We start from the raw sequence: 11,908 nt of genomic DNA on the forward strand, positions 1-11,908 counted from the left end.
AGCCACCCCGTCAGCATTTTGTGCGTGAGGAGCGTCCATATCTGCGTAGAAAACCGCTAACTCCTCTAGTAGTTTCGAGACAGTAGCTTCATGCTGGATATCGGTAGCACGAGCCAATGAATCCACGGTCTCGTCCATATGAAAGACAATCCATGAGACTCCCAACAACCGTCAGCTCCCTCTTGGGTCAGCTGGAGGAGGCCTAAGGACCAGGAGAGGCATTGCGACAGATACTCCATTTGTAACGTGGATAGATGGTTCAGAATGTTTCGTTGGCTCAATTTGTCTTGCTTGTTCTATGAGCCGGGAGTCGATGATATCCACGATTTCCTTTGCAGTAATTGAACTGTTGTTACAAAGGCAAAAGGGAAGGCCGAATAAGAAAAGAACAACAGACTTACAATTATTTGGTCTAGTTCTATTGTACGGAAGCTCTCTGCGATAAGAGGAGGCACACTACTGTGAAGATCCTTCGGTGACGGAGAAGGAACATCTGCTGGTGCAGCTTTGCTCCGGATGGCCTCATCAGCTAAATGATGGAACGAATCGCTCTCCTAGAAGGAGCATCACCTTGAGTAGTCTTCATAGTTGGGGGGTAAAGTAGATAAAAGTCTCATAGCGGAGCTTGCATAACAATCTCTGATTGGTTGCCCTCTTGAGACAAAAGTTGGGTCGAATGCTGACAAAGCGGTACAAGGTCCAATACCTTTCCGCCCTTCCTACTCATTACCAGAAATTGTGCTTGAATCAGACGATTCACCAACCTCTTCCACACGGTGCATTTTCGCAGTCAATTCTTTAACTGATTTCATTTCTTCGACTAGTCTTTTGCCGCCAACCATTTTCTTCTCATGCAACTTCCTTTTCTTAGTAGATCAAGCCTCTTCGCCCACCTTTTCTTAGGAAGTGGGCAGGAATTGTCAAGTCTTTTTTTCTCTCATCCCCTAAGGGGAGAGTTCTAGAAGCAGGTAGTTTAAAAGCTTTTTTAAGGCTTGTTCGCTTACTTGTTTCTTGACACCTGAGATATTCCTTTGCCTAAATGACCGACTAATAAGCATAAGATGTTTGAAAAAAGAAAAACATACTTAGGGCCTTATTATATAAAAAATGGGGCAAGGAAATCAAGAGAGTATATATTATAATGATATTTATTATTCATTATATGAACAACCGTGTTATTTAATTCCTTATTTTTATCGCAGTTGTCATTTTCATAGAAGTAAAAGAATTGTAGAACTAATTATGTATATCAGGAACTTGTCTGCACAAATCTCAAGATGGCATGGAATCACACATCGTTGGAAGGTTCATGTTCGGGTATTTATCATGAAATCGGTCGGACAATGAATTTGACCGAAGGATACTGACCGATTGAGCCGACACCACGTGACCACACAATACTATTCCCGCCAGTGTCAATAAAAACAACAACAACAACAAAAAACCTTTATCTCACTAAGTGGGGGACCGCTACATGAATCCCCTTTCTCCATTGCGTCCTATTGGTTGACATATTTTCATTTAATTCTAATTAATTATGATTATTTTTATACGTTATGCCCAAGCCTTCCTAGGTCTACCATTCGATTGAAGACCATTCCATCAGGCGAAGAGTGATCAGTCGGCCGAGTAATTATGGACCGACCAAATGAACACCAAATGCCCTACGAATATGTAGCGGCGTTAGGAGTAGTTACAGATGCAGAGCAATGCCAACGATAGTGACATAGCCAAAATATGGCCAAAATAGTTATTTCTCTTTCCTTTATTCGAACAACGTTCTATCGCTTGGGTGTGATACACAAGACAATTTAAGATCCAAAACTCTTCATCTTTCGTCTTTCCCATCCTCGTTTAAGCACCATCCTGCACGACAAAACCCTCGCTTCTATGTTCGCTAGCCATCATGATATCATCACGATTGGATTTAGCGGGGAAAACAACAAAGGGATCGCACATTTTGAAGACCACCGAAACTCTTTCTATTTCTGGGGAAAGCAACGACAAGATCGCTCAGTAGGAAGACCCCCTGAAATTTCTTCCTATGATCTTCCATGGAAAGCAACGATTAAATCGCAGCGTACAAAGTCCTCCAAAACTCTCATCTTTCTGCCCGCATTTCTACTGATCCAATCCGATCTTGCTTCCGGTGCATCACGAAACCTCAAGTTCTCGCTCCTCTTCGTTCGCCACTCTAGTTGAATTCTTTTTGCTTTGATACCCCTTCGTGATTGGAGCCAGTAGGACAGCAATGACAAGATTTCAACAAACAAGGACTTCTGAAACTCGGTTGTGTCCTTCGCGTTGATTTCTCTTTGATCGAATTGCTTGCTCCAACACCTTTTCCTTCCTTCAAAATGCACCCATCTTATGTTCAAGAGATGCATTCACGGGTAGGGCTAGTGGGAAGGCAAAGATGAGATCGATACGTACGACCTTAAAAACTCTCATTTTCTCATCTTGTTTCACCTCTTTTGGTTTGCACGACTCTAGTTCCTCCCCAATCTTGTTTCCTCGCTGAAATCAAAACAAAAATGCTTCCATCTTCTTTATCTTACTATTCTTGTTTTTGTGCAACTCCAATTACTCGAACACCACCTGTCTAAACCATTATATTGTCTTTCCTTGCTTCTTTCGTTCAAGCCCTTTGCTATTTCCTCATATCTATCTTAACTTGAGCACATATCCGAGCCCTTCTTGCCCTCATTTTATTCTTGGAGGCTTATATTATATATTATTTATCTGTATAAAAAAAGTCACTAAAAGTTTTGTATTTTTATTACACTGTTTCGTCATCGTTGTTTCGCCTTTCTCACCACCTTCTACTTAGTCTCTTCATATGCAAAGGCATAAAAAGGTAAAATGGGAAATTTTTTTAAAAGTAGTCATTCGAAGAAATTTTATTACATGTCCAGGGAATTAAGTATCATTTATGAAAAGTTTAATATTCATTTGGGAAAATTTTCTTAAAACTCAGAAAGAATTTGAAGTACACTTCTTGGGAAACACAAAAACCTATTCGGGGATAGTAAAATACCTTTTCATGGAAATTTACATTTGTGATTGTCTTGCGATAGACACTTTGAAGTCCCATAGCGTCTTTTATGACCATGGTTTGAAATATACATTTTGCTATCCGACCATTGTGTTTCACAATACTAACCAGTGAGTCTTTTAAGACAGTTGGGTAGATTGACATTCTCCCCAATGCCCCTTATTAGGGGTTTATGTCTGGAGACTGTTGGAATTTGAGGTGAATTGGACTTGTAAATAACTTGAAATCTTGGACTTGTTAAAATGACTATAAAACTTTGAATAAGTCTAAAAATATTTCAATTTGGGTTTTTTAAAATTAATAATGATTCTAATTTAGGTTCTTAGGTTTTAAAAATAGTTTGAATTTCAACTTTTAAAGTTTAAATTTTAAGCACTTAGGCTTGGAAAATGATTTTACAAAATAATTTAAAGTTTAATCATTTGCAATTTTAAGTGATTTGATGACTTGCCAAGAATCACATGGAATCAAAAGTGACTTTAAGCTTATGCAAGTCTGCTTGAAGATGTGCAATAGTTCATTTTAACGAGAAAATCAAGTTCACTTGGAGAATGTTTAATCATTTACTTATAAGAAAGATTCAACACATATGGAATGTTTAAGAATTCAACAAATTTTAAATATCATAGGCTTAACATTGCAGTTATCATCATCGAATTCACAATATACTTCTTAGCGAATAGAATTAAATTTTTTTAAAACCTAAAATAAAATTTTGCAAACATTCTAAATTTTGAATGATTTTAAGGTATATAAATGCTTTTAAGTCTTCATGAATAATAAGTTTAATACTATCGAGCTATACATGGTTTAAAATATTTTTAAAAAATGAGTCTATGCATAGTTTCAAAATCTTGCATGCACCACTTGATGTAAATTTTATATTATATTTATAGTTTAATGAATTTGCAAGCCTTTAAAGCTTATAAAATTCTTTAAGCTATTCAAATTTATGAAAGTTAAAGCTGGCATGTGCTCTGACTAAAATTCTAAAAATTTTAACAAATAGTGAGAATGCTTCGTTACTGGCTCAAAATTAACTATTATATACTCATATGTGATCCACCAAATTGAGTAATACTTAAATTTTAATGGTTTGGGAAGGTTGAATGGGTTAAAATTGAAACTTCAGTCACTTGCTCTAATAATTATGCAAGATTCTAGAAGTTAAATCCAAAATAGTCAAACTATACATGCTTTCAAACGAGTCATTTTTTCTATATGATAGGGTTTTAAGTCTCACTCAAGTAGTGCAAGTCTCTTCGCAAGGACCGAAGTTGATAAGTCTAGTAATTTCAGTAATGTCCAAGTAAATTTTGAAAGCCCAAATCAACTTAATTTGATATTTCTTATATGGCCTAGGGTTGATAAGACTAATATTCTAAAGATATTAGACTAACAAATTTCAAATGAATTTCAAACATAATTATTTCAAATATTCAACTCCCTGATGGTGACCTAGTTGATAGAAAATTTTAATCGGAGAGGTTTTCTTTCAAAATTAAATTTCAAAGCATATTTGAATAAACTCAAATAATATATATGAACTAATCCTCTCATGATAGAGTTGACAAAGTTCATGTACAATCATATGTTCATATTAAAGCCGATTCTTTATTAGCAAGAAGTGAAATCGAAAAGGTTAAATTAAAGAAATCATATCCCTAATGATGACCGTGTTGACTAAAAACTTCAATTGGAGTGGTCAATTTTAAAATCAAATTTCAAATTAAGTTATCAAAATGACAAACTAAGACGTTCAAGTTAAAATTGAACACCTAAGAGCCTAAAACAAGCAAATCAAAATATTGATGTTAAAATCAATCACTTAAATTATAAAGCAAATTTCATCCATCATCCGCAATAATTTATCAAAAGTGCCAAAGAATGAAAGCCACATTGAGTGTATCATTATATTAACACTCAAAGCAATCTCATACTAGTAAGGACGTGATTTGAGTCATCTGTCCTCATAGTTTGACTTGAAGGCTTCACAAAAAGTAACGGTTATGACTAGAGTCATCCGACCGAATAGTTGCTACAAATAATATCATTATATTACGGTTATGACCGTATCTCGTATGTTTCCCAATGACTTTCTATCATTTGAGTTGAGAACCATAAGACTTTATTTGATAGTCATAAAGCCTCATGTTAGCTAAGTGTCACTGACAAACTTCTGTTAAGTCTCCCGTACTGCTTTAGCACTCTTTCTTAGGACTAAACCAACCTAACATTTGCAACGCTTGGACTTGTAAGCATCAAAACTCTTTAGGAAGAAGTAGCGAGAAAGTATTGGAGAAAGGAAAAATTCTCTTAGGAATGAAAGATTGTACTTGGTTGTTTAGAAACCTTGGAACTTTATAGATTACATTAGAAACTTTCTAGGTTACATTGGAAACTCCCTTTTTAATAGTACTCTCCCAAACCTTTTAACTGTCTAGATTACATTAGAAAAGACCAACTTCTAGAGAGTTCTATATTGCCCTTTTACATATTTACATAATTGTAGAGCATTCTAGGTTATCCTAGATTCCTCCTTGAAGCTTCCTCTTCTAACATTCTCTAGAATGTAGTGGAATCTTCTAGAGTCTCTTGGATTATTCTCCTTCTACCTGATACCATAGGTTCTTTCCTTTTTCATTTGTCTTCATGTCTCATTTTCTTGTCTGCCCACTTCTTCATTCTTCTTGCTACCTTGTGTAATGTGGCTCAAGCTAACTCCTTTTTTTGTGGTAGCTCCATTGGTAACTCTCTTTTATACTTATCGATTGTCGTTGCTAGCTCCCTTAGAATATCTTCTTGCTTTGGTTCTTCCTTATGAAGAATAGTTTAGTAGCCTCCCTCCTCTTGTCGGACGACCTTTGTGAATTAGATGACTGATAACATCTTAGCTTTCTGCTTGTTAGTTTTTATAGTTGGTATTAAGCAAGTTTGATTGCCTTCCATAATATACATGCTATTGGCGAATGTTATGGGGAATTCTCTTGCTTGATCCAAGAAATCTAGTCCTAGAACAACTTTAAAATCATCAACTGAAATGATAGAGAAGTCCAATGTCCCTGACCAAGCTCCAATATTGGTCTTTACTCCTCTGACTATTATATGGATTGGCCTTACCGTTGAATTGGCTACTTTGATGGAGCATCATTTTTTTGTTATTTGCAAACCCAACCTTTTTGCTTCTTCAGCGGTGATGAAATTGTGAGAAGCACGTGTGTCCACCATTGCTCTAGTGGTCTTCCTATTACCATCTCCACAAAGAGTAACCCTTCGCTTAGGGTCATGTTGAAGTTTGCATGCCATTCAACAGCTGTATAGACCCTACTTGTGCCACCATATTACTTCCGTTTTCTTGTTCTCTTCTTCTTCATAATGACTTGCTAGTACAACGTTCAAATCTATCTTCTGAAGACTATCTCTTGCCAGTAAGGTCCTCCACAAAGGAAGCAGTTGTTATGTGGCTTGGTTTTTTTTTTAGGCTTACATTTATTTTTTCCCTTGGATACGGTCGATTCTTGGTGGGTTTCTTCATTATGTTGGTATTTGTTTCCCTCACTTTAATCATATGTGCTCTTTTTATCTTTGATCTTTGTGGATTATTTTGAGTAGTCGATTAAACTTTTGGCGATTGCAATGACAGTAGAGAAATCTTGCACTCCGTGCCTCCTAAGCTCTGCCTTCGCCCACTATTAGAGTCCATCCATGAAATTGAAGATAGCATCTTTGTCAGACACGTCGGGTGTTTCTAATGAACTCCTTAATATATTTCGAAATCGACCTTGCTTTTTTGAGCTTTCGCAATCAGGCTCTAGCCTCATCCTTCGCATTCTCAAGATAGAATTGTCTCTTAATTTCTTTCTTGAAGTCGTTGAAGGTGGATATTGTGCGCATGCATTTTTTATATCTCTTTTTTTCTCCACCACAGCATAGCAATGTAGGAGAAATAAAGAGGTTCAAATCACTTTTTTATATCCTACTCCGTAATACCCATGGCTCCAAAATACTACGTAAGTCCTCATAGGAACTTGTCTACTTATTTCGCGTTGCAAGTAACTCCAAAAATTTTAGGCTTTGGCACATCGATGTGCTTGGCTTCGAAAGTATGGTGGTTGGTGGTTGTCGCTAGTGCACTCTTGCATAGAGATATATCTCTAGGCTGACATGTATGTTGCTCATTTCTTATTGGTGAGATCGGAGCTCCTCCGCCACGTTCTCGCGCATCTTTGCCATTTTGTCTTTTAAGAATTCCTCCAGTTGGTGCATCACACCTCTTATCGTTGAATGGATGTTGATATCCTTCTCCTCACGTCCATCTACCTTTTGGCTAAGATCTGAACCTCCATGTCATTCATTGCCTCTTCCACCTCGAGCAAGAAGCGAATCAAAACCATGCATGATCTCCTTTAATTTCTCATGGGGTTTAGATGCAGCCGATCTCGTTGCTCCTAACGATCTCACCTTTGTTGAGATGTTTCCACATTTGTGGACTCACTCCAAGATGTGCTGTCACTGCTCGTTTCTCAATCCATATGTGAAACTTTTATAGCTTGAATTCTTATAGGCTCTCATATCGATCTGCTCCCTTGCACAAAAGTTTTCTTGCTAGCTTTCCTCATCAGTATTAACATTAATACAAAATTATACTAATTAAAATAAAATCTTTAGTTTATACTTAATAGTAAACCCTACTCATACTTTTAATATTGGTCTCGGTTTTGAAACTCGCCAAGCTGCTCGACTCTTTTACCCCATATGCTCAGTTTTGCTCCTTTCTTCTCCTTCGCACTAGAGCAACTTGTCATTTCTTCCTTTGATTGATTTGAGGAATGAGCTCCCCTTCTTCTGCACGCACACACAAGATTCACCAAAATTTTTCTGACTTCCTCCTATTGCACAAAACTTTGACTTGTTTGATTGTCTACAACCTTGGAATCGCCGATCTTCATCTAATTGAATATCTCACTCGTTTTATACAAGTGCAACTCGTCTCGAGTCCCTCATCTTCATTTTCGTTCGGTTCCACCCACTGAGAAATGTTGTCTTCCTCCTTCCACACTGTAACTTGCCGACGCATTCCCTTGAACCCAAACTAGATCATCTGCTCAATTTGGTTCACCAGACGGCGATGATCTCTCTGCTACAAGCACACAAAGTCTGTTTTTTTCCCATCGTCAATATCACACATAGGTAATCCTTTGATTTTTCAATTGCCTTTTTCGATCACCTTTCGTTTTTTCTTAGATGGTCCTACTCAATACAACTACTCTTCATATGACTCTCCTCTGCTTGATATGACTCTTTGGATTAAGATGTTGTAACGTTATATAAGATTGGGCGTTACAATGCTCTCTTGTTATTGAGAGGGTATTTACAATAGGGGCCTATGCCTATAGGAAACCTCGAACGCCATATATTAATGTTCTTGCAAAATAAGGGTGAAATCCTTGTGCAGTGTCTTATCAAAAAATTAACGTCTTCCAAAAATTTGTCCCAACAACTAAGCATCCAAAAACTTTGCACGAGAGGCCAGAGCGTAAAACTTTGTAGTCCACAGGGACAAATAAAAAGGATACTAGTAGATAAATGCTTCTGTTATCTTTCTCATTTCCAACCTTGCTCTTTCCTGGATTACCTGCCCTCTATCCCTTGTCGTGCCTCTCTCTCTATCAATACCTGCATCCTTCTTTCTTATTAGTGTTGTATTCTTGATCTTCCTCACCCTTCATCTGTCCAATTCATGCAATTCTCTCTGTATCTTGATTTCTCCCTCTTGCTTTTTAACCACTTCCTTTTTCACTTTTGTTTCACTTTAACTGATTTCACCCAAATAAACTTTCCCTTTGCCCTCAGGCACTTCGTTTTTTAATCCAACTGAGCAATTATTAGCAGAAGTTCGTTGTGAAAAGCTGAGCTGTCTCTTAGGATATCCTCTTATTTTCTAGGCGTATTCCCATCTTGAAATTTAAGAAAACCATTCTGCTAAGCACATTTGAATGCTTTGTTATTTTATTGAAACGTGAACCAAAAAAACTAAATGCTAAAACAAACCTCCCTTTTTCCTCCAGATTTGCAATCAACAATTTTTTTAGAAGGTAATGCAGATGTTGAGTGGTTACTCAATTGGCCAAGGCTGATCGCTTTCAGTCTTGATGTAACCCTTCATTTATAGCAATATTATGTATTAGCTGATGTTAGAAATTACATGGATAGAATGTCGATTTGCTTCAACATATTAAGCTGATTCTACATAAAATAGAAAAATGTCTAAATTGCTCTGCCATCTGTTTTGTGCATTTAACATCATGAAGTGCTTTCACTCTGTTTTTTTCTGGCCTGTATACTTCATGACCGAGTTTTCTTTTTTCTCTGATTTGTATCATTCTTTCTTTTTTCTTTATGATTTGTTTCATTCTTACTGGCGATAATAGTTTTTGGTTGGTGCGTATGTAAGCTGTATGAACCTTGAATTTCTAACAGGCCCTTTGAAGTCATAGCTGTTGCATCATGCAAGGGAATTGCAATTTGGCATGTATGGTTGAATTCCGACACAGATGGAAGACTTTCGACCGAGAAGTTTGTGCTACTATCTGGTCATGACAGTGAGGTATGAAAGACAACTGATCCAACGCTTTTTATCCACCTTAGTTCCTCTTCTCTCCTAGAAACAAAGAATCGCTAACTGTAGTTATTCTTTTACATTAAGGGATCAGATCAGTGTTTGACATTGTCTTAAAAGTATTACATGTAGTTTGCTTTATATCTATTGAGCATTTAAAAACTGTTTATGAGTGCTTTTATACGTCCTTGATGCCACAAATTGCATTTGTTGTATAGTCAATCTACATCCTTAAAATATATTACACCTAAGAATTTTAATCTATCCTCAATGCTGTTCTTCTTGCTAACTTTTATTACACGAGTGGGCTAACTTTTATATTTCTGAATGGCAATTAAAACATTCTTCTAACTGTTTTTATTTTTATTCAATGTTTAATCCATTATAAGCTTTCACCCAGCTTTGCAATTATTATTTTTATTCACTGCTCAAATATACTACACCTATGACGAATGAAATATCTTCAATGCTGTTGCACTATTTATTTTATAAACCATGGCAAAGTTCAATTTATAGTTTACATATTTGAATAACATCAGCACCATCATTAGCCTTATCTCCGGCTCTACGAATCCTCATTTTTCCATTTATTCATCAGAAATGCATGAAGGACTACTTGAGAATGAGGATTCATATAGTCGAATCCAAACAGTTAAGATGAGGTTAATGCTGTGATCTGAGCATCATATATTTTTCATGGTGTGTTTCTTTTCTTGTGCCCCTAGTAATTCGGCTGCAAAATATCTGTACAAATTAAATCCTACGAGCATTTTTCTTTTATTTTATGCATATTTTTGTGGCTAACCAAATACGCTTTTCCTTGCCATTGCTTGATGTGTGTTGATGATACATTATTTGTAATGTAGAAGACCTTTATCAATATCATGTATAGTTCTTTCACATGAATCTAAAACACTACCTTTGCTATTTGTCACGTGGTTTACTATTTTTCGCTTGGTCTCATAAAGTTAATGGCGCTGGTTTCTCCTAATTCATTCAGTTAATAAATAGCTCCATTCTGATATTTATTCTTAGATATGGCAACTGGAGTGGGATGTGAGTGGTATGACATTGGCATCAACAGGAGGTGATGGTATGGTCAGGCTGTGGCAATCTAACCTAAATGGGGTCTGGCAGGAGCAGGCTGCTCTTGATTGCAGTGGAGGCCAACCATGAGAGATGTAATTATTTTCCTCCATGATTTAAGGATTTTTTACAGTTCTTATAAGCTATGTAAGAATATTTTGGAATCGCAATTTTTGTATTTGACTAATACTAAGTTATTGCTTCGAATGGTATTATTTTGAAATCTGTCTTCCTGTTCTATTGTTCTGACTTCGTGGAAAAATATATTATTCTTGGAAGACTATTATTAACACATGATATTCACTTGCAGGAGATAAATTTTGTTTAATTTTCATGGGTGTTGCATGACCATGGTATTAGAATTTGTTAGAATATAACTAATATATTTTTTATTGATGCAAAGAGGGATATAAATACCGATTTCATGATCTACAGGCACGTCATGAATTCACTCATATGCCCAAGCTGACCATACTCTCTTCTTTCGACAATCTTTCAGCGGCTAGGTAGCGATCATTATTGTCAATGTTGACGGTATTATTCTCACAGGTAATGACTTACGACATTATTAGGGAAATATACGACGGGGCATTGTAAAGAAGCAAAAAAAAAAAAAAAAAAAGGTAATGTGAAGCCTGTGAAGCCTTCATAAAATGAATTTTCTCATTGATAGTTCCAAAGCATAAGTTCGAGGTGGGATTCACTTGGAATGCTTTAAAGACAACTGCGAATGAGACCTTATGAAAGTTAACTACTAATATACCCGTTATAGAGTTCGCAACTTCCTATAAGAATAAATCTCTATATTTAATTACATTTTAAGTAGTCGAGATAACTTAAGAAAGCTCCTGATTGCGTTTATAATTTGTTCTCAAAAACTTCAAATTTTTTTGTGAAGCAAAAGGAATATTAAAGTCATATCCTATGTGTAACTGGTTCTTAAAGATTCTGAACTATCCTAGAGTTTTATCTTGTTGTTGACAGCTTAATTGAGGTTCTTCATTTGCTCTAGGTTCTCAATGTTCGTCCCTGTAAAATAGAGTTAGTTAACACTAATGACATGCAAAGTAATTTTAAAGTGACATCTGCCTTTTGTCTTCAACAAGCCTCCAAAACAGAGTTAACAGAAAATATATTTTGGTTTAATT

At 36.2% G+C, this 11,908-nt stretch overlaps 1 protein-coding gene across 2 annotated transcripts in view; it reads left to right on the forward strand.

Moving 5' to 3' along the window:
- LOC110035875 (protein SEH1) overlaps positions 1–11,344 on the forward strand; it is a 51,027-nt gene extending 39,683 nt beyond the window's left edge. For both annotated transcript variants that reach the window (XM_020740188.1, XM_020740189.1), the window contains 2 exons: positions 9,536–9,662; positions 10,710–11,344. In XM_020740188.1, the coding sequence (XP_020595847.1) occupies positions 9,536–9,662; positions 10,710–10,850 (268 nt within the window). In that variant the 3' untranslated portion in view covers positions 10,851–11,344. The remainder of the gene's footprint in view (positions 1–9,535; positions 9,663–10,709) is intronic.
- Positions 11,345–11,908: the final 564 nt, after the last annotated feature.

Source organism: Phalaenopsis equestris, unplaced genomic scaffold (assembly GCF_001263595.1).
Source record: "Phalaenopsis equestris unplaced genomic scaffold, ASM126359v1 Scaffold200479, whole genome shotgun sequence".
Lineage (NCBI taxonomy): Eukaryota > Viridiplantae > Streptophyta > Magnoliopsida > Asparagales > Orchidaceae > Phalaenopsis > Phalaenopsis equestris.